Source organism: Hemitrygon akajei, chromosome 3 (assembly GCF_048418815.1).
Source record: "Hemitrygon akajei chromosome 3, sHemAka1.3, whole genome shotgun sequence".
In the NCBI taxonomy this organism is placed as follows: Eukaryota; Metazoa; Chordata; class Chondrichthyes; order Myliobatiformes; family Dasyatidae; genus Hemitrygon; species Hemitrygon akajei.
The window spans coordinates 29,747,718-29,773,938 of NC_133126.1; the positions used below are offsets into that span (position 1 = coordinate 29,747,718).

General features: G+C 45.7%; 1 protein-coding gene across 1 annotated transcript; it reads right to left on the reverse strand.

The window, feature by feature from the left end:
* Nucleotides 1-1,381: 1,381 nt before the first annotated feature.
* On the reverse strand, nt 1,382-16,283 carry LOC140724811 (protein phosphatase 1 regulatory subunit 36). The gene is made up of 7 exons (XM_073039449.1): nt 16,187-16,283; nt 9,232-9,330; nt 8,604-8,744; nt 7,399-7,441; nt 4,806-4,957; nt 2,748-2,942; nt 1,382-1,709 (listed from the first exon to the last, which is right to left on the reverse strand). The coding sequence occupies exons 2-7, from the start codon at nt 9,303-9,305 to the stop codon at nt 1,469-1,471; spliced, it is 846 nt and encodes a 281-aa protein (XP_072895550.1). The 5' UTR covers nt 9,306-9,330; nt 16,187-16,283; the 3' UTR covers nt 1,382-1,468.
* Nucleotides 16,284-26,221: the final 9,938 nt, after the last annotated feature.

The following is a 26,221-nucleotide window of genomic DNA, read 5'->3' on the forward strand; positions in this document are numbered from 1 at the left end:
GTGGACAGTGAGGAAGGCTTGCAGGGGGATCTGCACTAGCTGGAAAAATGGGTGAAAAATTGTAGGTGAATTTAATGCAGACAAGGGTGAGGTTCTGCACTTCAGTAGGACCAGCCAGAAGGTTCTTACACAGTGAATGGTAGGGCACTGAGGAATGTGGCAGAACGAAGGGATCTGGGAGTACTGGTCCATAATTCATTGAAAGTGGCATCACAGGTACCAAAGGTCGTAAAGAAAGCTTTTGGAACATTAGCCTTCATAAATCAATATATCAGATGCTCCACAGAAGATGGGATGTTATGTTGAAGTTGTATAAGACACTGTTGAGGCCTAATTTGGAGTATTGTGTGTAGTTTTGGTCACCTTCCTACAGAAAGGATGTAAACAAGGTTGAAAGAGTACAAAAAGAATTTACAAGGATGTTGCCAGGTCTGGAGGACACAAGTTATCAGGAAAGATTGAATAGGTTAGGACTATATTCTTTGGAATGTAGAAGATTGAGAGGGGTTTTGATAGAGATATACAAAATGATCAGGGGTATAGATAGGGTAAATGCAAGCAGGCTTTTGCCTTTGAGGTTGGGTGGGACTACAACAAGAGGTCATGGGTTAAGGATGAAAGGTGAAAAGTTTAAGCAGAACATGAGCAGAAACTTCTTCACTCAGAGGGTTGTGAGAGTGTGGAATGAGTTGCCAGCACAAGTGATCCATGCAAGCTCTATTTCAACAATTAAAAGAATTTTGGATAGATACATGGATAGTAGGGATATGGAGAGCTATGGTCCCTGGCAGATCACTGGGAGTAGGCAGTTTAATTGGGTTCATGGACTAAAGGACCTATTTTTGTGCTATACTTCTTCGTAACTAATTGTGGAGTCAAAGAGTTGGTCAAAGTTTCAAATCAAAAGTTTCATGCACCTAGACATGAAACACTGCTTCCACAGATGCTGCCGACCTGCTGGGTTCCTCCTACTTTTTGTGTGTTGCTTTAGATTTCCCAGTATAGTAATAGAGTGATAGAACATTACAGCACATAAACAGGCACCTCCACCCATCGAGTCCGTCCAAACTGTTGTTCTGCCTACTCCCATTGACCTACACCATGACCATAGCCCTCCATACCTCTCCCATCCATATACCCATCCAAACTTCTCTTGAATGTTACAATCAAACCTGCATCCACCACTTCTGCTGGCAGCTTGTTCCACACTCACACCACTCTGAGTGAGAAAGTTTCCCCTCGGGTTCCCTTTAAATATTTCACCTTTCCCCCTTAACCTATAGCCTCTAGTTGTAGTCCCACCCAACCTCAGTGGAAAAGGCCTGCTTGCATTAACCCTATCTATGCCAGGGTGAGCAGGAATTCTAAACACATCACAATCTGACAATTGAGAGTTTTATTTTGAACAGATTCGAAGGGCTTGAGGTAGAGATGATAGGTGAGGTTGGAGAGGCTTTCTCTCTCTGGGTTAGTGTACGAGGTTGTGGTCAGACCCGGCGGCAGTGGTGGCCCTGGATATGACCATGGCATGACTCTGAAAGCTCTCTGGTCCCAAAGAGAGGTCCCCCAGCCCAGTGAGGGAGTGCAGGCTCTTCTGTGGCAGGTCTTCCTCTTCCTCCTCATCCTCCTTCTCTTCCTCTAGGTGAGATTCGATTGGAACCAGTGTGTCTGGCAGGAACTTGCTGAGGGGTTCCCCAATGATGCCCAGCCTACAAGTGACCAGAACCAGAGTTACCAGAGGAAGACTTCCTTCTCCTCACCTCTACCTCCCCTCCTGGAGGCAGTGAGGTCTCAACATGGAAGGGGCAGAGACTCAGAGGTTCAGCCGCCTGGGGAGGGGAGGGGAGGGACCCATACCCCTGTGAGAGCCAGCAACCTGAGGTGGAAAGGGACTCATAGCCTCCAGTGAGGGTCTGCACCCTGGAATGGGGAGGCACCCACACACAGCACCCTGGGGAGGGGGGACGCATTCTGCCAGTGACAGCACACTGAGATGTGGAGGGTCCATAGCCCCCAATGAGGGTCAACAGTCTGGGGGTGGTGAGAGAGCTGTTCCCCAGTGAGAGAGCATCCTGGGGAATGGAAACAGCAGCTCCCAGCGAGGGAGAGCACCATAGGATAGGAGAGACATTCCTCCAGTGAGAGATGGGAAGAGAGCCATCTCTCAGTAAGGGACACACACTGGGATGAACAGTAATGTACAGTGGTCAATTAACACAAGGTGAAGGGGCAGGGAAAAGATTCAACAGAAACTTCCAGAAGGTGGAATCAGTTCTGCTCTGTCGGATGGGGAAAGTTCTCCAGGTATAGAGAGGCCTAGATAGAGTGGCTGTGGAGAGGATGTTTCTAATAGAGGGAGAGTTGAGGACCAGACTCAGAATGCAAGGACATCCCTTTAAAACAGAGATGAGGAGGAATTTCTTTGGCCAGAGGACGGTGAACCTGTAGAAATTTTTGCCATAGACAGTTGTGGTGGCCAAGTCATAGGGTGTATATAAAGGTTGATAGGCTCTTGATTAGTAAGAGTGTCAAAGGTTTCGGGGGAAAGGCAGGATTATAAATAAGTGATCAAGTGGCAGTGGACTTGATGGGCTGAAAGGCCTACCTCTGCTCCTATGTCATAAGGAGCAGAATTAGGCCATCCTGAGGTGTGAAGGTGGGGCATTAGTATCGGATAGTTCCAGTCTGGGCAGGATAGGTTCACTGATGATGGGAGGTTAGTTGGACGGAATGCTCCTCTGACTTACGGGTGGGGTGGGCTGGGGTCCATGTCCATGACACTGGCCCTCTCATCCTCTCGGGTGTTCCTGGAGCCTGGATTCACCGGGTGTTGCCTGAAGAGGTAGTTGGACTTCTCCCTGGGGCTCTGCAGCAGGGTTCTCAGCACTGGCGAGCGTTGAGTGACGATGGAGCTGATGGGTGGGCGCTTCGACGGAAACCCCCTGTGTGACAGAGAGGGGTGGGTGGGGTGAGGTCACCAGCATTGGCAGAGGGACACACACACGCACACTCATACGCACTCACACACCACACACATGCATACCCGAGGGTTCCTGTCATCTGAGATTCCCTTCCCACCCAACACAGTCTGCTCCCACACCACACCGACTAACATAAGGCAACACAGGAGAAGCCTATGGGAATATTCAATCAGCCTTGGTGGGGAAGCAGCAAGATCCTGGAACACTCTGAAGAGAGCTTCACTCTGTGTCAGACCCCAGGAGGGTCCAATGGGATGATCCAGAGGGAACCTCACAAAGCATCTAACCCGAGGAGGGTGTTATGGGACAGTGCGGAGGGAGCGTCACTCTGTGCTCCATCCCGGGAATGTGGAGGGAGAGTCACTCTGTGCTCCATCCCAGGAATGTGGAGGGAGCGTCACTCTGTGCTCCATCCCGGGAATGTGGAGGGAGCGTCACTCTGTGCTCCATCCCGGGAATGTGGAGGGAGCGTCACTCTGTGCTCCATCCCGGGAATGTGGAGGGAGCGTCACTCTGTGCTCCATCCCGGGAATGTGGAGGGAGAGTCACTCTGTGCTCCATCCCGGGAATGTGGAGGGAGCGTCACTCTGTGCTCCATCCCGGGAGTGTGGAGGGAGCGTCACTCTGTGCTCCATCCCGGGAATGTGGAGGGAGCGTCACTCTGTGCTCCATCCCAGGAGTGCGGAGGGAGCGTCACTCTGTGCTCCATCCCGGGAGTGCGGAGGGAGCGTCACTCTGTGCTCCATCCCGGGAGTGCGGAGGGAGCGTCACTCTGTGCTCCATCCCGGGAGTGCGGAGGGAGCGTCACTCTGTGCTCCATCCCGGGAGTGCGGAGGGAGCGTCACTCTGTGCTCCATCCCGGGAGTGCGGAGGGAGCGTCACTCTGTGCTCCATCCCGGGAGTGCGGAGGGAGCGTCACTCTGTGCTCCATCCCGGGAGTGCGGAGGGAGCGTCACTCTGTGCTCCATCCCGGGAGTGCGGAGGGAGCGTCACTCTGTGCTCCATCCCGGGAGTGCGGAGGGAGCGTCACTCTGTGCTCCATCCCGGGAGTGCGGAGGGAGCGTCACTCTGTGCTCCATCCCGGGAGTGTGGAGGGAGCGTCACTCTGTGCTCCATCCCGGGAGTGTGGAGGGAGCGTCACTCTGTGCTCCATCCTGGGAGTGTGTGATGGGACAGTGCAGAGGGAACTTAAGCAGAGAAGTAGTATACCTGTACTCAGTGGGAGTCACCAGATTCAGCACAGGGGGAAACAGTCTTACAGTGATGCAGCCCCAACCTGTCCATGCCAGCCAGCGTACTCTCCAAGCTAGTCCCATTTGCCTAACTTTGGTCATGTCCCTCTATCTGTCCATATACCTATCCAATTTATTTTAAATGTTATTATTGCAAAGGAGATGAAAGAACCTACCCCGCTACATACGGTAACATGGCTTTAATGCAAAACATTACAGTGCCAGCTACAGGATCAGGGTTCAGTTCCTGCCACTGTCTATCAGGAGTTTGTATGTTCTTCCCGGGACCACATGGGTTTCCTCCAGGTGCTCCGGTTTCCTCAGGTTAGGGTTAGTAAGTTGTGGGTATGCTATGTTGGCACCAGAAGTATAGTGACACTTGCATGTTTCCCAGTACATCCACGGACTCTATTGGTCATTGACGCAAATGACACATTTCATTGTCTGTTTCGATGTACACGTGACAAAATAAAACTAATCTTTACTGTTAAAACCAGTTGAGTATTCCCATTTTTATTCCAGCTTTTGGGAAAAGGGAAACATTTGCTTTGAAATGGAAAACACCTTTGTTGTTAACCTGCCCCAGCGATACCTGTGTTCTCTCTGCATCTCCTCATCTTTCACCTTCGGTGCAGGATTGAAGATGTCAGAGCGAAGGAGTTGCCCGATCTCATCCCTGATCAGATCCATGTTTTTCCTTCCAAACGTCACCCAGGTCACGTAGATGCTGTAGGCATAGAGACACTGAAATCACAAGAGGTGGGGCAGCTCAGTGTCACCGTGGCAGGAAGGGTTCAACAACACAGTACTTACATCAGTGATCTCACAGGCATGATCATTTCAGGACCACTAATCCAGGTGAAGGGTGCAACATCCAGCACACCGAGTGGGGAGCTTTCTGTCAGTCAAAGATGTGCGTTCTGGAATGAAGGCACTGACGTGCAGAGGGTTCTTGGAGTTCAAGTTCATAGGTCCCTGAAGGTGGCATCACATGTGGATAGGGTGGTAAAGAAGGCATATGGCACACTGGTCTTCATTGGTCTGGGCTCTGAATAAAAGTCTGGAAGTCACGTTGCAGCTGTATAGCAGTTTTGTTTGGCCACACGGGAGTGTTGTATGCAGCTGTGGTTGCTCCATCACGGAAAGGACTTGGAGATTTTGGAGAGGGTGTAGAAGAGGTACACCAGGATACTGTCCGGATTAGAGGGCTTGTGTTACAAGGGGAAGTTGGACAAAAGTATACACGAGGAAATCTGCAGATGCTGGAAGTTCAAGCAACACACACAAAATGCTGGTGGTACGCAGCAGGCCAGGCAGCATCTATAGAGAGAAGCACTGTCAACGTTTCGGGCTGAGACGAAGGGTTTTGTGTGTGTTGGTTGGACAAAAGTATGTTGTTTTCTCCGGAGAGGTGGAGGCTGAGCAGAAACCTGATATTAGTTTATAAAATGATGAGAGGCAGAGATTGAGTAGATAATCAGACTTTTTCCACAAGGCTGAGATGTCAATATAAGTTGCCGTAGGGAACTCTTCTTTCTAATGAATGGTGAGAGTGTTGGCTACTTCCACAGGGAGTGGTTGAGGGGAACAGTATAGATGCATTTAAGGGGGACTGATCAAACACACAAGGGAGGTGAGCAACAGGAATCACAGTGATGGATATAAACATGGAAAAATGGAAGGAACTTAGGTTGAGCAGTCACACCAGCCTTGGTCTGGTAAGACATCAATATCAATTTCTCTAACTTAAGATCACCACTCCCCTCTGTTCTTCCCCTACCCACCTCTGTTTTCCCTTATCCCTTTGTCCCCTCTCATTCCCCTCCCACACCCCCACAACTTTCCAATCATTTATACTCTTTCTCCATGTGGTTCCCCACCTCCTTCCCTTTATTCTGTGGTCCACTATCCTCTCCTGTGAGATTCCATCTTCTTCAGCCTTTTGCCTCTTCCACCTGTCACCTCCCAGCTTCTCCTATTGTTCTCACTCACCACTACCCACCTTCCCCCCCCCACCCCCCACTGACCTGGATTCATGCATCACCCGCCAGTGCTACTGCCCCTCCCTCCACCTTTTAGAGTCACTATGGCACAGGAGGGGACTCTTTGGCCCATCTAGTCCATGCCAAACTGTTATTCTGTTTTGTCCCATCAACCCACACTCAGACCATACTCCTCCCAAACTTCTCTTAAATGTTACAATTGAACCTGAATCCACCTCTTCTGTTGGCAGCTAATTCCACACTCATACCAGCCTGTGAGTGAAGAAGTTTCCCTTCAGATTTCTGTTAAATATTTCACCTTTCACCCATGACTACTAGTTCAATCTCACCCAATCTGAGGGGGGAAAGCCTGCATCCATTCACTCTATCTATACCCCTCATCATTTTTATTCTGGCTATCACCCCTCATTCCTTTCCAATACACACGAAGAGTCTCGGTCCAAAACGTTGACTGTTCATTTCCCTCCACAGATGCTTCCTGAGCCACTGAGTTCCTCCAGCATTTTGTGTGTGTTTTAACCGGGTTCCCAACTTTGGTAACATTTCTTGTGACTCCACGCTCCGCTTTCCTTTCCTATCAGATTCCATCACCTGCAGCCCTTGCACATCACCTCCCAGCTTCTGACACTATTCCCATTCTCCCTCCTCCCTTACCTGCCTATCACTCCCGCAACTGCAGTCTCTTCTGCCCCACTTACTGCTTGCCCCAGCCCTTGGATGGCCCAGTAGTTTAGCAGTTAGTGTAAAGCTTTACAGTGGTTCAATTCCCACCGCTGTCTGTAAGGAGTCAGTACGTTCTCCCCATGATCTCGTCGGTTTCCTCTGAGTGCTCTGGTTTCCTCCCACATTCCAAAGACATGCGGTTTGAGCTAGCTTAGTAAGTTGTGGGCATGCTATGATTGCGTAGTACACGTGCCCTCAGCACAGCATCAGACTGTGCTGGTCGTTGACACAAAGACACATTTCACTGTATCTTTCGATGTACTGTACATGTGATAAATAAAGCTAATCTTTCATCTTTACCCTCACTTCGTTATACCGGCTATCAGCTCCTCTATCTTTCAGTCCAGATGAAGGGTCACCCAATACCAAGTTGGCTGTAGTTTGTCATATTGTTATTTCCACTGATGGACCTTATCCACCCCTGAACCTTGGCTCGTTAACTATGTCAGTGGCACTCACCTCATACAGCTGCCTGTCCTTGTGTGTAGCTGACCCCATTGCCCTGTGAACACAACAAACCAGTTACTTCACTTCTGTCAAAATGAGCACAGACTTGTCTATCAGAATGCACAGGAACGTAGGTGGCTGCAGGGAGTAGCGGGCTCTGCCCAATACGGTATATCACAGACACATCCCTGCCCACCATCGGTGGTATCTACAGAAAACACTTCCTCAAGAAGGCAAAGATCCCCGCCATCTGGGTCACGTCATCTTCATGCAGCTACCATTGGGCAGGAGGTACAGAAGCCTGAAGACCCCCACCACTAGGTTCAGGAACAGCTACTTCCCTTCAACCATTTGGTTCTTGACCCAATCAACACAACCCTAATCACTACCTCGGTATGTCAAAGACATGACCACTTTACCTTACAGTCTCAAGCCGAAAATGGCTAATACAGTGGGGCATAATTGTAAGGTAATTGGAGGACAGCATGAGGGGAATGTCAGGAGTAAGTACTTTCACACACAGAGTGGTGAGCTACCGGGCTGGCGGTGGAGGCAGATATATCAGGGACATTTAAGAACCTATTAGATAGACACACGGATGAAAGAAAAATGGAGGGCCGTGTGGGTTAGATTTATCTTGGGGTAGGTTAAAAGGTCAGCACAACATCGTGGGCTGTAATGTTCTATGTTCCAAACGGTGTGCCAGGTCAGGCCCCTTGTGCTGTGAAGTCCTGCTATATTCTGTCCCCTTGAGAACCTGAGTTATAGGGAAAGGCTGAATAGGTTAGGACTTGATTCCCTGCAGTTTAGGAGAATGAGGGGAGATTTTCTAGAGGAATACAAAATTATGATGGGTAATGCAAACAGGCTTTTTCCACTGAGGTTGGGCGAAAGGTGAAATATTTATAAGGAACTTGAGAGGGAATTTCTTCACTCAGAGGGTGGGTGAGAGTGTGGAATGAGCTGCCAGAAGAAATGGTGGATGCAGATTTCAAATTCAACATTTAAAAGAAGTTTGGATAGGTACATGGGTGGGAGGGGTATGGTCTGGGCTTTGGGTTGATGGGACTAGGCAGAATAATAGTTTGGCACAGACTAGATGGGCCGAAGGGGCTGATTCTGTTCTGTAGCACTCCATGACTTTATGACTTGCTGCTGAAAGTACCAGCCCTGGCCTTGCTGGAAAGAACCAGTGACTTTCAGAGAAACGCACTCACTTCCCACAAGCCATGTGGTGCAGTTCGACCGAGTCCAAGCCCAGCAGCAGAGCGGAGTACGTCCTTGCCATGTGCCTCTGTGCCAGCTCCTTTCTCGTCCTGGTCCAACCCGCCTCCGCTCTCTCGGGACTACCAACATTCCTGCAAGGAAGCCAAACCACAACATGGTTAGCAAAGCAAATCAACTTTACCAAGAGGCCATTTTGGCCCATCTTGTCTCTGCCAGCCCACTGAGCAATCCTACTCTCCCAGTAACGGGCTGGCATCATAGCGTAGCAGTTAGCATTACAGCGCCAGCGACCCGAGTTCAATTCCCACCACTGTCTGTACAGAGTTTTATGAACATCTCCTTCCCCTTCACTACCAGGTTTCTGAATGGACCATCAGCCTATGAATAATACCTCTCTTTCTGGACTACTTACTTTTTATAAGCATATATTTCTTATTGTAATCTTTTATGTATTGCTCTGTACTGCTGACACAAAACAACAAAGTTCAGGACATATGTCAGTGACAGTAAACCTGGTTCTGATTCTGAAAAATCCCTTCATAAATTTGCGTGCCTCTATCTGAACTCAACTGTCATTGGGCCTCTGATGGCCAACACATTCTGAGAGACAGCACTCACGTCAACAACTCTTTGGACTTGGGGTCCAGTCCAAGGGCACTCAGGTACACAGAGAAGTAATTGAGTAAGGCCATGAGGAATTCATTTAACTGCTGGGTCCTGCAAAAGTGAAAGGAACACATTTGACACAGAATAGAATGACATTGGAAACAAACATTTAAAAATGTTAGAAATTACAAAGCCACTCCCTCAGGATCCGGAACTTATCGATCACTTGCCCACTCAGCATTTCCCCAACACAAGGAAACGGGGAGGAATGGGAGTGACGGGACTGCTTTGCTAGGGTAAAGCATGGAGGGGCTGGTTGAATGGCCTCTATATGAGCTGTAGATTCTCCCGGGGAGGTAACAATATTATAGCTTCAGTGAGCTGGGTTCAATTGCTACCACTGTCTGTAAGGAGTTTGTACATGCTCCTCGTGGTTGTGTGGGTTTCCTCTGGGTGCTCTGGTCAGTGAGAAGTGGGCACGCTACAGTGTGTTGGTGCCAGAAGCACGGCAGCGTTTAGAGGCTGTCATCAGACTGTGTTGGGCATTGACACAAACAAAACATTTCAATGTATGTTTCAACGTACACGTGACAAATAAACCTAACCTTTAAGATCTTTAATCTTTAACAGGAGGGTATAGTTACAAGGTGAGAGAGAAAGATTTAAAAGAGACTGGCGTGGGGGAAAGACAATTTTTTTCATGCGGAGGTTGTTGAGAATAAGACAGAACATAGAAAATTACCGGCACAGGAACAGGCTCTTCATCCCATGATGTTGTGCCAAACTAATTAAGTTAGTTATCAAATGGCCAACTAAACTAATCCACTCTGCCTGCACAATGTCCATATCCTTCCATTTCCCTCATATTCATGTGCTTATTTAAACATCTTTTAAATTCCCTCATGTATCTGCCTCTATCACCACACCAGGTAATACATTTCAGGCATCCACCACTCTCGGTGTAAAAGAAAACTTGCCCCTCACATCTCCTTTGAATTTACCCCCATCACCTTAAATGCATGCTATTTGGCATTAGACATCTCAACCCTGAGAAAAAGATGCTGTCTGTCTATGCTGTCTATACCTCTCATAATCTTATACATCTCTATCAGCTCTCACCTCAGCCTCTGCTGTTACAGTGAAAACAACCCAAGTCTGTCCAACCTCTCATTATAGCACATGCCCTCTAATCCGGGCAGCACCCTGTAAACCTCTTCTGCACCTTCCCCAAAGCCTCAACATTCTTCCTAAAATGGGTTGGCCTGATCGGTGAGCAATACTCCAGATGCAGCCTAACTAGGACTTTATAAAGCTGAAACATTAATTCCTGACTTTTGAACTCTGTGCCTCGACTAACAAAGGCAAGCATGCCATATGCCTTCTTAACCACCCTAAAAACCTATGAACTATGAACTCGGACCCCGAGAACCCTCTGCTCATCAACACTGTTAAAGGGCTTGGCCTTAACGGTGTACGGTCTCTTTATATTTGACCTACCAAACTTCAACACTTCACATTTGTCCGGATTAAACTCGATCTGCCATTTCTCTGTCTATATCTGCAACAGATCTACATTGCGTTGTATTCTTTGCCAGTTTTCTACACTATCCACAATTCCACCAATTTTTGTATCAACTGCAAACTTACTAACCCACGCATCTACATTTTCATCCAGGACATTTATATACATCACAAACAGCAGAGGTCCAAGTACCGATCCCTGCAGAACACCACTAATCACAGAGCTCCAGCTAGAATAAGTTCCTTCAACCACTATACCCTGTCTCCTATGGGTAAGCCAGTTCTGAATCCAAACAGCCAATTCACCATGCATTTTTATAGGGTCATAGAAAAGTACAGCACACAAACAGGCCCTTCGGCCCATCTAGTCAGTGATGAGCCATTTAAGTTGCTGACTTCCATCAACCTGCACCAGGACCATAGCCCTCCACACCCTTACCATCCATGTACCCATCCAAATGTCTCTTAACATTGAAATCAAGTTCACATGCACCACATGCATAGTCAGCTCATTCCACACTCTCACAACCCTCTGAGTGAAGTTTCTTCCTATGTTCCTCAAAGTTTTCACCCTTCTCCATAACCCGTGACCTCTTGTTGTAGTCCCATCCAACCTCAGTGGAAAAAGCCAGTTTGCATTTACCCTATCTGTACCCCTCATAATATTGTATTCCTCTATCAAATCTCCTCTGAATCTTATCCATTCCAAGGAATAAAGTCTTAACCTATTCAGTCTTTCCATATAACTCAGGTCCTCCAGAACCAGCAAGATCTTCTGGATGAGCATACAATCAGAGCCCTAGTTAAATGCCCTACTAAAATCCAAGTAGACAACATCCACAGCACTACCTTCATCAATCACCCTCATCACCTCGTCAAAAAATCTCAACCATGTTAGTGAGACACATTTTGCCCACACAAAGTCATGCTGGTTCTCCCTAATAAAGCCATGGCTTTCCAAGTGCTTATAAATCCAATCCCAAATATGGAATGAGCAGCCGGAGGACATGGTTGAAGCAATTACAATAAGGGATATCATTGGAGAAACACTTGGAGGGGTGGAGCTTAAAGGGATGTTGGTCAAACACAGGAAATTGGGACGCGGAGTGGATATCATGGGCAACATGGACTAGTCGGGCTGAAGGGCCAGTATCCATGCTATTTTGCTCTATGGCTCTGGCCACAAGCTCAGCTCCGGGGAAGAAGACAGAGCAGCAGCAAGGCAGAGGCAAGCAGGCACGAGGGGAACTCTGACATTAACATCGGCCGAAAACGTTTCTGTGCCTCTGGCAAACCATTTTCGCCCAGCAAGATGAAAGCGGCGTCTGTCAGAGGAAGAAAAGCAACGCATCACCACAGCAGAACATGCATGCTGAATTTCAAATAGAAGAAGTCAGAACCACTCGCAGCACAGACTGCACGCAGTGTGGGAAAGGGAACAGGGTCGACGCTTCAGATCGCAGAACCTTCATCCGGACCGGAAAGGAGAGAAAAGAAGTGTAAAGTCACGGAGGCGGAGAGCACAGAAACAGGGCCTTCAGCCCAACCAGCACCCAAGCTGCCCACCTAAGCTAGTCCCCGTTTGGCTCTCATCTCCATCCTATCCACAAGCTTAAATAGAAGAGATTCTGCAGAGCAACACCTACAAAATGTTGGAGGAACTCAGCAGGCCAGGCAGTATCAATGGAGGCTGAGACCTTCATCAGAACTGGAAAGGGTCAGAAGCCCGAATGAGAAGGAGGTGCAGGAGGCGGAGTACAAGCTGACAGGTGATAGGTGAAACCAGATGGGGGGGGGGGGAATTGAAGTAAGAATCTGGAAAGTGATAGGTGGAAGAGATACAGGGCCAAAGAAGGAAGCATCTGATAGGAGAGGACAATGGACCATGGGAGAAAGGGAAGGAGGAGGGGTATAGAAGGAGATGATAGGCAGCTGAGGAGAAAGCAAGGGATAGCAGGGAAACCAGAACAGGGAATAGAAAAAGTGAGAAGGGGGAGTGGGAGAAATTACAAGAAGTTATAGAAATTGATGTTCATGCCATCAGGTTTTATGAGGTGTTGCTCCTCAAACCTGAGTTTCACCTCATCGAGGCTGTAGAGGGCGCCATGGACCAACCTGCTGGGTTCATGCAGCACTCTGTGTGCTGAGCAGAGGTATGTTAACCTGCAGGAAGAGTGGGATAGGAATGTCTCTGAAAGAGTGAAACTGGGCAATCATGGGAATAAGCTCTAAACAAGGTTATCTTGTGGAGTCTCAGAGCATGAGAAACAGGCCCTTTGACCCAACTCATCCATGCCAACCAAGGTGCCTACCCAAGCTAGTCCCATTTGCCTGCGTTTGGCCATATCCCTCTAAACCAAAGGTTTCTAACTTGTGGTCCACGGTTAATGGTAGGGGTCCATTGCATAAAAAGGGTTGGGAACTCCTGCTCTAAACCTTTCCTATCTATGTAAGAGTCTTTAAAATGTTGTAAATCTACCCGCCTCAACTACTTCCTCTGGCTGCTCGTTCCACGCACCCAGAATCCTCTGCATGGAAAAGTTTCCCCTCAGGACTTTTTAAATCTAACCCCTCTCACTTTAAGCCTATACCCTCTAGTTTTAGACTCCCATATCTTGGGGGAAAAGATTGTCAGCTTATCTACACACTTCATGATTTTATAAAGCTATATAAATTCACCCCTCAGCCTCCTTCGCTCCAGATAAAAACAATCCCAGCCTGTGCAGCCTCTCTCCAGTCCATATGAAGTGAGTCAACCTGAAATATTAACTGCCCATTTCCTACCACAGATGCTGCTTTTCATGTGAGGGGTAAATTTTAAAGGAGATAAGTTATGAGAAAGTTTTTTTTTAAAAACCCAGCAAGTGGTGGGTGGCTGGAAAGGGAATCCAGGGGTATTGGTGGAGGCAGATGCAATAGAGGCATTCAAAAGACTTTGAAGTATATAGATGAACAAGCAGGGAATGCATTGTGAACAGGTTTAGTTTAATTTCACACAGTGATCAGGAGAGACATTGGGGATCGAAGGGTCTGCTATTCTACTGCATTTTCTAAAGGTAGCAAAATTATCCTTCCGTTACAGGGCATTACCAAGAGCACATTGAACATAGAAAGATTTTCACTGGACCTCAATACTTGTGACAATGATAAAACAATTAATCTATTTTTACAGATGTACTGTGGAGCAGATTCTAACTGGCTGCATCACCATCCAGTATGGAGGGAAGGGATTGAAATAAGCTGCAAAAAATTGTAAAATTAGTCAGCTCCATCATGGGTACTAGCCTCCGTAGTATCCAGGACATCTTCAAGGAGCAGTGCTCAGAAAGGTCCATCATTAAGGACCCCCACCACCTAGGTCATGCCCTCTTCTCATTGTTACCATCAGGAAGGAGGTACAGAAGCCTGAAGGCACACACTCAACAATTCAGGAACAGCTTCTTCCCTTCTGCCATTCAATTTCTGATTAGACATTGAACCCATGAACAATATCTCACTAATTTTTTATTTCTTTTTTTTGCATTACTTATTTAACTATTTATATATATTTACTGTCATTTGTTTTTCCCTATAATTATGTATTGCATTGTACTGCTGCTGTAAAGATAACGAATTTCACAACCTATGCTAGTGATATTAAACTTGATTCTGATTTATTTTAAAACTATGATAAACTGGTTTATTATTGTGACATGTACAGTGAAAAACTTGTCTTGCATACTATTCCTCAATTCATTATATCAGCGAACCGATGTAATAGGAGGTAAAACAATTTAACAGAATGCAGAACAAAGTGTAACAGGAAAGTGCAACACAAGTAGATAATAAGGTGCAGGATCACAAGAACAAAAATAGAAGAGTTAAGAACCATCTAGGTTTGTATAATAGTGTTGGAATTTATAAAATACAGACTAACTCATACAAAAAACTCACTACAGAACAGTTCAGCCCAGTAGAGGTCCTTCAGTCCATTATTTTGCGCCGGCCATTTATGTAATGACTAACCGGACTCTGAAAACTCACACTCATTCCACAATCACACTTTATTTACTTGTGCACAAGAAAAACAGCATGGCTCCTCTCACCACACCATTCTGAAGTTTGAACAGAGAAATATCTTTTAAAAATGTTATTAACCAGCAGTTACAGAAATGACCATTTGGTAAACTGCGTATGCTTAAACTCTTTATTTGTAAGATCAATAGCCATTCACAATGCAGATACTAGAAGTCAATAGAAACTACAAGTTAACAACCAATGATTAATAAAGTAATTGTCCATTAGTAAAATGTGTGTGGTTTTCATCCTCCTGTTACATCTTTGTCTTGTCTCTGTCCCCTGCTGTGCAAAGGGAAGCTATGTTCATGCCTGGTTGGTTAGACACTAACTGCACTTAACCCTTGCCTTGCAACAATTCCCACATTCAACCCGTTCCAAGATCAAACAAACCCTTCTCTCCCACAAAGCCCTCCACTTTTTAATCATCAATTTGCCTATCTATGTGTCCCCAATGTATCTGTCCAGGCCACCAGCCCTGGCAGGACATTCCAGGCACTCTCTGATGGGGCACAAATAAACATTGAGGCCATTGGAATTGTTCAGAAGTTTAAAGAAAGAGGCATCTAATTTTACAACTCGGGAACTCCTCTGCTGTTTCAGGGGAGTCTCCGGGACAGATGGAATAGTTCCCTCTGAACACTGGTCATTTACCTACTGGAAAGATATCAGTAAGATTGAAAGAGTACAGGGAAAATTTACAAAGATGTTGCCAGAACTTTAGGACTTGAGTTATAGGGAAGGGCTGAATAGGCAAGGGTTTTATTCCCTAGAGTGTAAGAAAATGAGGGGGATTTGATAGACACATACAAAATAATGTATAGTTAGGGTCAATGCAAGCTGCAAGCAAGCTTTATCAGTTGACGTTGGGTGAGAGTAGAACTAAAGATTATAGGTTAAAAGTAAAAGACCATTAAGATATAGGAGCAAAATCAGGCCAGTTAGCCCATCGAGTCTGCTCCACCATTTCATTTTCCCTCTCAGCCCAATCTCCTGCCTCTCCCCCCCATATCTCTTCATGTCCTGACCAATCAAGAATCTATTAACCTCTACTTCAAATATACATAAAGACTTAGCCACCGCAGCTGCCTGTGGCAATGAATTCTACAGATTCACCACTCCCTGGCTAACGAAAGGTGAAACATTTAAGGGGAACCAGAGGGAGAAGATCTTCACTCAGAGTGTGGAATGGGTTGCCAGTGGAAGTGGTGCATGCAAGTTCAATTTCGACATTTAAGAGAAGTTTCAGTAAGTACATGATGGGAGGGGTATGGAGGGCAGTGGTTCAGGTGCAAGTCATATGGACTAGGCAGAATAGTTGTTCAGCATGGATAAGGTGGGCTGAAGGGCCTGTTTCTGTACTGTAGTGCTCTTTGTCTCAATGACTCACTTTTGACATCCTCCAGAGTCACAAATTGGTTCTGCCGAAGCTCCAGTTTATGGGATTCTGACAGCTTTGCCAGGTTCTGTCCGACACTTCCTGTCTTGGTCATCATGGAGAAACTGCGTCTGGAAATACCATACTTCGATCTGTATGTGAAACAAAGCACCAGTCTGTATATCACAAACACAAGATATCCTGCAGATGCTGTAAACCTTGAGCAACTTACACAAAATGCTGGGGGAACTCTGCAGATCAGGCAGTGTTTAAGGGGAGGAATAAACAATCGACATTTCAGGCCAAGAACATTCTTCAGGACTGGAAAGGAAGGGGGCAGAAGGCAGGAAAAAGGAGGGGCGGGAGGAATGCAAGCTGGCAGGTGATAAGTGAGACCAGGTGAGGGGAAGATGGGTGAGTGGGAGAAAGGGATATGAAGTGAGAAGCTGGGAGGTGATAGATAGAAGAGCTGAAGGGCTGCAGAAGAAGGAATCTAAATGGAGAGAAGAGTGGGCCATCCGAGAAAGTGAAGGAGGAGAGAAACCAGAGGGAGCTGATGGACAGTTTATGAGAAGGAGTGAGAGGAGAGCAAGAACGGTGAATGAAAACAGAGAGAAGTTGGAGGGGGAGAAATTACAAGAAGTTGGAGAAATGAATGATCATGCTGTTAGCTTGGAGACTACTCAGATAGAATATGAAATGCTGCTCTTCCAACCACAGTGGCTTCATCATGGGACTAGAGAAGGCCATGGACCGACATGTTGGAATGGGAATGGGAAGAAGAATTGAAATGGGTGGCCACCAGGAAATCCTGTCTGTTGTCGCAGATGGAGTAAGTTTCTGTCCAGGTCAGTTGCTCCTCACTCTCACATTCACCGACAGGAGAAACAACTCTCCGTAGCCTCATCCAAGGGTTGTGCCCTCCAACATTGCAGAGTCTGTCTTGCTTGAACTAAGAGCTAACATCTCCTGATGGCCTTTGTTCCAATGTGCGATGACAGGAACTAGGTGAGGCAGTGGGGAGATGGGCAGAAGGACCCAGGTGGGTGTGGGAGAGGGGTGGAGATGGGGAAATCTCAAGGCTGGCAGGCAGAGTTTCATGGATGGGGACTGAGAGGTAGGAAGAACTTTCTTCTGTCAGAGTGTTATGGGATCGCACTTTTGATGAAGTGTGTTCAGAGCTGACTGCAGGTACAAGAGATGCTGCAGATGCTGGAAATCCAAAGCAACACTCACAAAATGGTGGAGGAACTCAGCAAGTCAGGCAGCATCTATGGAGGGAAATGGGGAGTTGATGTTTCTGTCCTAAACCCTTTTTGCTGCCTGACCAGCAATGTGTTTCCACAGGTTCTGGGATCTTGTGCCTCCACTTCTTCGTTCCATTGTGACGTACACCCACTTTAAAGAGGCTTTCCTCCTCAATAACGCAGTCCAGATGAAGGATCTCAACACAAAACATCGACTGCTCCTGTCCCTCCACAGACGTTGCCCGACCCACTGAGTCACTCCAGTTTTTTGTCCGATGTTCAGAGCTAAGCCTGATGTTAACTCAGGGTGGCATGGTAGCAGAGCGACAAATGTAACTCAGTTTTTTACCTCAATATTTATCATATATTTCATTGTACCTCAGCCATAAAGTTAACAATTTCACGACATATGCCAGTGATTTTAAATCTGATTCCAATTCTATTATAATGCTATTACAGCATCAGCGATTTGGGTTCAATTCCCACCATTGGCTGTAAGGTGTTCATACATTCTCCTCGTGACTCTGTGGGTTTCCTCCACATACTCTGGTTTCCTCCACATTTTACTGACATAAGGGACAGTGAGGGTGAGTGAATTGTAGACACTTTATTTTAGCGCCAGAAGCGTAGCGACACTTGTGGGCTGCCCCAGCACACTCTCTGACTGTGTTGGCCTTTGAGGCAAGCAACAAATTTCACTATATGTTTCAATGTACATGTGAGAAATAAAGGTAATCTTTAGCTTTAACTTGGAGTGGTTGGTACTGGTAGGACAGTGGGCAGACACAGATGGAGAGTGGATCAGCAGAATTCCCCGAGGCTTTGCTCTGCAATTCCCTCGATCTCACTCACTTCTCCAGAGCTTCGTTCACCGGGTCCAGGATGGCTCGAACTCTGGCAAGTGACTTCTTTCCTCTGCTTTCTGCTGTTGAATGCAAGCTGAAAGGGAAAATCACAGGTGTTAAGAGTGTTAGAGTGAAAGGGGGGAGTTGGGAGATGCCTAGAGACTGGAGTTCCAACTGTTATGGTGTGATGTGTATAGTGTTATCACCCTGACAAATCTCCCCAAACTTCATAAAGCTGTACAATAATACAGAAATTCACTGGCATGTCAGAAGCAGCAGAGAGTAGTGGATTCAGCCCAAGTACATCCTTCTCCACCATTGGCAGTCTCTACAGGACGCACTGCTCAAGAAGGACCACATAAGCAATGCTCCCTTCTCACTGCTGCCATCAGGAAGAAGATACAGAAGCCTCAGGACCCACACCACCAGGTTCAGGAACAGTTATTACCTCTTGAACAGTTAGGCTCTTGAACCAGTGGGGATAACTTCACTCAACTTCACTTGCCTCTTTCCTGAACTGTTCCTACAACCTATTGACTTACTTTCAAGGAGTCTTCATCTCATGTTCTCCATGTGTATTGTTGTTTTTTCCTTTTGTGTGACTTTTTGTACAGTTTATGTCTTTTAAACGTTGGTTGTTTGCCCTTCCTGTTGGATGTGGTCTTTCTCTGATTCTATTGTGTTCCTTGGACTTACTGTGATTGTTTGCAAGAAAATGAATCTCGAGGTTGTATATGGCGACATATATGTACTTTGATAATAAACTTACCTTGAACTTTGAAGATCCATCATCAAAGAATCCCACCACCCAGGCCATGCCAGCTTTTCACTGCTACCCTTGGGCAGGAGGTACAGAAGCCTGAAGTCCCACAGCACCAGGTTCAGAACAACCATTCGGTTCAACCATTTGTCTATTGAACCAACCAGCACAACCCTAATCACTACATCTTAGCAACGCCATGACCACCTTGACCACATTGAACTCAAATGGACTGTGTTTTTAAAATTCTAATTGTATTCCTTCTGAAATTCCATATAATTTATGCTTAGGTTTTTCTGGTGAACGTTCCTTATCTGATGCTCTGTGCCTGTGATGCTGCTGTCAGTAAGATTTTCATTGCACCTGTCCACAAATGAACTTTGACAATGTATATTTATTACAGAGTGACATAGGGAGATACAGATTCTTCAGCTCTCCGAGTCTACTCCTTTTACATGAACACATTTTATTCTCCCCACCTTTCCATTAACACCCGTCATATTTTACCACCCACCTAGACACTGGGGGCAATTTATATTAGGAAACCCACACAGTCACAGGGAGAATGTGCAAACAGCTCCCAAAGTTAGGGTTGAAGCTAGAACTGTGAGGAATCAGCTTGGCCACCGCATTGCCCATATGAGGCATAAAATCTCTCTAAACTGCTTCTAATACTTTAACATCCTCCTAACAAGATTACCTCAAAGCATCTATTGGCTTGGTTTATTATTACTGTCAGATGTACCAAGGTAGAGTGACAAGCTTGCATCACACACTCGATACAGCTCAGATCATCACACAGTGCATTAAGGTAGAACAAAGTAAAACAATAATAGAGTGCAGAGTAAAGTCTAACAGTTACGGAGAAAGTGCAGTGAAGGGAAACAATAAGGTGCAAGATCCGGAGAGGATATTTCCAATAGTGGGAGAGCCAAGAAACACAGGCACTGCCTCAGAATACAAAGACATTAGAACAGAGATAAGGAGGAATTTCTTTAGCCACAGGGTGGTGAATCTGTGGAATTCATTGCCACAGGCGGCTGCGAAGGCCAAGTTACTGGGTATATTTAAAAGGTTATTGATTAGTAAAGGAGACAAAGGTTATAGGGAGAAGGCAAGACAATGGGGTCAAGTGAGGCAATTATTGAGCGCATTGAGGTAGAAAAAGTTAAAACAATAACAAGGTAGATTAAGGCTTAACAGCTACCAAAAATGACCATTTCAGGTAAATGATCAAGTGCAAGATCATAACAAGGTAGATTGTGAGGCCAAGAGTTCATTCCCATTGTGATATATCAGTCTATGGCTTCCTCTATTCCATTGTCAGATTAATGGAGCAGCACTTTACACTCCATCTGGGTAGCCTCCAACCCAACATGAAGATGACATCAATTTCTCTAACTTCAGGTAATGTCTCTGCTGCCCCCTTCTCTCTTTTTCAGTTCCCCATTATGGCTCCCTCTCACTCCTTCTCTTCTCCTCACTTGACAATACCTTCCTCTGGTTCCCTCCTCCTTCCCTTTTTCCCCATGTTCCATTCCCCTCTCCTGTCAGATTCCTTCTTCAGCTCTTTACTGCTCCCACCTATCACCTCCCAGCTTCTTACTTCATCACCCATCCTCAACCCACCAACCTCCCCCCTCGCCTGGTCTCACCTATCACCCGTCATCTTGTACTCCTCCCTCTCCCCAATACCTTCTTAATCTGACTTCTTCTCCCTCTTCCTTTCCAGTCATGATAAAAGGTTTTGGCTTGAAACGTTGACTGTTTACTCCTTTCCATAGATGCCACCTGACCTGTTGAGTTCATTCAACATTTTGTATGTCATATGTTAACTCTTTTATTCCTAGGATCATTCTCCAAAATTCCTTGTACAATATTTCAGGGCACAACCTACAAGTGTGTATATATACAAATTCTGTGGGCCTGTTTCAGTTCTGCTCAATGTTCCCCAAAACACTGGCTGAGAGGTGGAGGTCTAGCGATGAGAAGTCTGGAATTTGGGGACCCATTATCCGCTAGTCCAGGGTCGATACCGAAGAATGAAGCCCAAAGGTTGATTGGAAGTCTGGAGGTTGATGCCCCAGGTCTGAAGTCTGGAGACTGGGGATTGGAGGTCTGTCCGTGTATGTTGATGTGTGTGGGAGGGAGGAAAGAGGCTTGTTTTGCTGTTGTTATTTTGTTGCTTGTTGTGTTCTGTTTTGTTGCTACGTTCTATGTTAATTCGGATACATTAGGGGCATTTAAGAGACTCTTAAATATGCACAGGAATAATAGAAAAATGGAGGGTTTAGGTTGATCTTGGAATAGGTTAAAAGGTTGGAAAAACATTGTGGGCCGAAGTGCCTGTATCGTGTGTTCTACGGTCTTCTATCAAACATTCTATGTTGGCACCTGAATGTGTGGTGACACCTGTGGGCTGCTCCCAGTGTTAGTTGTAAACACAATGACACACTTCACTGTACGTTTTAATGTACGCATGATAAATGAACGTGAATCTGAAAGGGTTAACTCACGTACCTGACCAGCTCGAGCCTGTTTGTGTCCTCCTTCCAGACCCACTGGGCGGGAAGAGCTGCAAACAGCTGCAAGAACAAAGGAATTGCAGAAATAAATCCACGACATATCAGAGTGTGAGATTCATTAATGAATGGCTTATTCAATCATAGAACATTCAAAGATACCCCCTAACTCATTCTGACAGACAGATCATTTAAAACACAGGGGCAGAATTAGGCCATTCGGCCCATTGAGTCTCTTCTGCCCTTCCATCATGATGTGAATGGTTCTCCCATTTCCTTTGTTCTGCAATTCCATTCCCATGCTTTCACTTACACCAAAGTAACCTGCAGGATATACAACAGCAGGATAGAAGCTGTCCTTGAACCTGGTAATGCATATTTTCAAGATTTTGTATCTTCTGCTCAAGGGAATGATGGCCTGTCCAGTTGCCTGTGGCAAGGAATTCCATCATGAGGTGAATGGTTCTCCCATCTCCTTGGTGCTGCAACAACCCTTTGAGTGATTATGCAGAAAGTTTGAAGTTAATAACTCATCTCCTTCTACCTTAGGCCACGAACCTTCAATCACCCCTAATGAGTTATCAAACTTACTGCATAATTACTCAACGAGTTGAACTGCACGTGCATGTAACGAGAGCTGTATAACTCATCTCCTTCTACCTTAGGCCATGAACTTATCAATCACCCCTGCTGTGGACACTTTCTGGAGGTCCAAGATCCGTATGCTCCACGACTGCTGGACTAAGTGTGTAAATGTAGGAGGGGACTATGTTGAAAAATAAATGTGCTAGATTTTCTAAAATTGACTCTTTCAACCTTAGGCCATGAATTTATCAATCACTCCTCGTATATGCCTTCTCTTTGACTTTTATGTTGGCCTTGACTTCTTTTGTTAGCCACGGTTGTGTCATCTAGCCTTTAGAATACTTCTTCCTATTTGGAATGTATATATCCTGTGCCTTCCAAATTGCTTCCAGAAATTCCAGCAATTGCTGTTCAGCCATCATCTCTGCCAGTGTTCTTTTCCAATCAATTCTGGCCAACTCCTCTGTTTTTCCCTTTACTCCACAGTATCTGTAATACCGATACATCTGACTTTAGCTTCTTTTCAAATTTCTAGCTGAATTCAATCATGTTATGATTACTTTCCCCAAGGGTTCTTTTACTTTGAGTTCCTTAATCAATTCTGGTTCACTGCACAACACCCAATCCAGAATAGCTGATCCCCTAGGAGGCTCAACCACAAGCTGCTCTAAAGCATCTCACAGGTACTTTTGTAATGTCCCCTCTTGGAATCCAGCACCAACCTGATTCTCCCAATCTACCTTAATACTGAAGTCCCCCATGACTATTGTAACATTGCTCTTTTGGCATGCATTTTCTGTCTTCCATTGTAATTTGTACACCACATTCTTACTACTGTTTGGGGGTCTGTATACAACTCCCATCAAGGTCTTTTTAACCCTTGCAGTTCCTTAGCTCTATCCACAATGATACAGCACCTTCTGGCCCTATGTCACCTCTTTCTAATGATTTGATTTCATTTTTTTTTTTACCAATTCAGCAATGCCACCCCTTTGCCTTCCTGCCTGTCTGTCTTTATGATACAATGTGTATCCTTGGACATTAAGCTCCAAGCTATAATCTTCTTTCAACCATGATTCAGTGATCCCTACAACATCATACCTGCCAATCTGTACCTGTGCTACAAGTTCATCTACCTTATTCCATATACTGTGCACATTCAGATATAACTCCTTCAGTCCTGTACTCACCCTTTTCAACTTTGTTCACCTTTTACATTGCATTTCATCCTGTTGACTGCGATGTTGCCCTATCAAAGCCTCTCCTCACTACACATTGCCTCTGTTTGTAAACCAGTTGCCTCATCTTCAGCACTATTATCCACCTTTCCTACAATACTTCTCACAGATCAGGACACTATGCACACCATGTTCAACCTTTTGATTCCTAACTCTGTCTGAGGTCTTGCCAACATCTGCCTCCACAACCTTTCCACTAACTGTTCTGACACTCTGGTTCCCATCCCCTGCAACTCTAGTTTAAACCCCACTGTGCAGCATTAACAAACCTTCCCACTAGGAGACTAGTCCCCCTCCAGTTCAGGTGTAAACTGTCCCTTCCCTGGAAGAGAGCCCAATGATCCATAAATCTTATGCCCTCCCTCCTACACCAACTCCTTTGTCACGTATTAAAATGTATAACCTTCCTAGTTCTGGCCTTACTTGCATGTGGTACAGGTAGCAATCCTGAGATCACAACCCTGGAGGCCCTGCCCTTTATCTTAGCACCTAATTCATTATGCAGAAACTCGTCACTCATCCTACCCATGTTATTGGACCATGGCCTCTGGCTGTTCACCCTCCCACTTAAGAATGCTGAAGACTCAATCCAAGATATCCCAGACCCTGGCACCCAGGAAGAGATACCTTGTTCTCATCCACCCCCCATCCTATCAGCATAGTGTGCCTCTTCTCCCTCCTCCCTTCTAAGTCACAGAGGTAGTGCCAGAGACCTGACCACTGTCATTTTCCTGTTAGCTCAACCCCCCCTCCCCATCAACAGTAGCAAAGTGATGCACCTGTTGTTGGGGGGGGAAGGGCAAGAGTACTCTGCACTGGCTCTTTAACCCCTTTCCCTTTCCTGACATTCACCCAGTCTCCTGTATCCTGCACCTTGGGTGTAACTACCTCTCTATGTGTCCTACCTACACGCCCTCAGCCTCTCGAATGATCCAGAGTTCATCCAGTTCTGGCTCCAGCTCCTTACCGCAGATTTTAGACGCTGCAGCTGGATGCCCTTCTCATAGTTGTAGTCGTCAGGGACATTGTGAGGTTTCCCTGCCTTCCCACATCCAGCAAAAGAAGCTCTACTTTTGCTAGAAGCTAGAAAGCTCTACAAGAAGCTCTATTGTCCTGCCTGGCATCTCTACTGTCCTAACTGCAGAGATATAGAGAAGGGAAAGGAAAAAATGCGAGCTTTTCTTCTCTTTTGCTTTCTCTAACTGAAGCCTTGAAGAGCTAAAGCTTCCGAATCATCACTCTTGAGTCTGTCCACCCAAACGATGCCCTTTAATTTGCTCTTGATAATCGCAAATGCAGATTGGTCACTGGTCAATGTTCGAATTACTCTTACACCTTATTGTCTGCCTGCACTGTACTTTCCCTGTAACTCTAGCTCTTTATTCTGCACTGTTATTGTCTTTTGTTTTTATTAACTGGATATACAGTACTTAAGCATGGAATGATCTGCCTGGAAGGCAGGCAAGCAAAAGCTTCTTCCCCTCCACCATCAGATTTCTGGATAGTCCATAATTACCATCTCACTACTTTGCTCACTTTTTGCACTACTCATTTACTTTTAATATTTCGTATTCTAATTTATATTAATGCATATATTGTGCTGTATGGCTGCCACAAAACAGCAAAGTTGATGGCATATGTAAAATGATAATAAAACCTATTCTAATTCTACAACTAATAAAAGTTGAGGGTTTGAGGGTTGTCTTTGGGCGAAACTTTATAATTAGTAATTACATTTATGATTACTGTAGGCTAGTGGTTAAGGATTACTTGGGGTTGATATTAAGGCTATATCGTGTGAATGGTTAGGGTTGAATGAGTATTTACGGATTAGTGTTGATTTTAGGACTGCGATCGTGAATAAGGGTCTGGAGTCGGTCGGTGTTCCCAGAGGGAGACGGTTACCGGACGCCGCTGAGAGGGGAGAGACCCGGAAACCCCATCCTCCCCGGGTTTCTTCCCCCTCCCTTCCGGGGATCTCACCTGCTCCAAACTGAGATAACCATCCATCATCAGGAATGCGATCACGCTGTTGAGTCTCCCAGCAACCGTTCCACACTGCAACAAGTACAAACGGCAGCGCCGAAGGTAACCAATGGGAGTCAAGCTCCTCAACTGTTGTTCTACCCACATAAGTAGTATCCAATGGGTGCCAATATTTCCACCTACAGTCCCACCCATTGGAAGAGTACCCAATAGGAGTCAGGTACCGATCGCTAGAGCTTTAAGTGGGTAGAATTGTGGAGAAAGTAAACTTCCCTGGAACTTCCCCTTTGTCATCAGATTATTTAAAGGGTCCACGGACCCATGAGCGCTGCCTCGCCATTTCTCATTTACACCATTTATTGTAACTTGTAGCAATTTTTACGTATTGCACTGTAAACGACACCCCTCTCTCTTACATTCCTCCTTAAATTATGCTCCTCAGGTCTCTGTACACCTACATCTAGTCACTTCTCATCCTCCTTCGCTCCAATGTTAAATTAATCTTAATGAATAAGGACTAATTAAGAGGTCAGATGTGTCTTCTGTTCCTTTCATCTGAAATATGACACCATTCTGTATTATCAGCTGAAATCTCGTGGTGGAGCTCCAGCATGCGGTAGAACTATAACCTTATGTCAGGATTAGAGTTTGGTACTATAGGGTTGCCAAAACAAAAATTTCACATCATCTCAAATTTCTTCGCCAGGCAGTTAATCTGATTGAGCATTGCAATGCACTGCAGACACTTTAAACCACTTTTATAATTAATATTTATGTATTTAGGCACATTTTATTCCATGTTTGTTATTTAACCACTAACTTTAGTGAATGTTACACCCTGATCAACACACAAATTCCTCATAC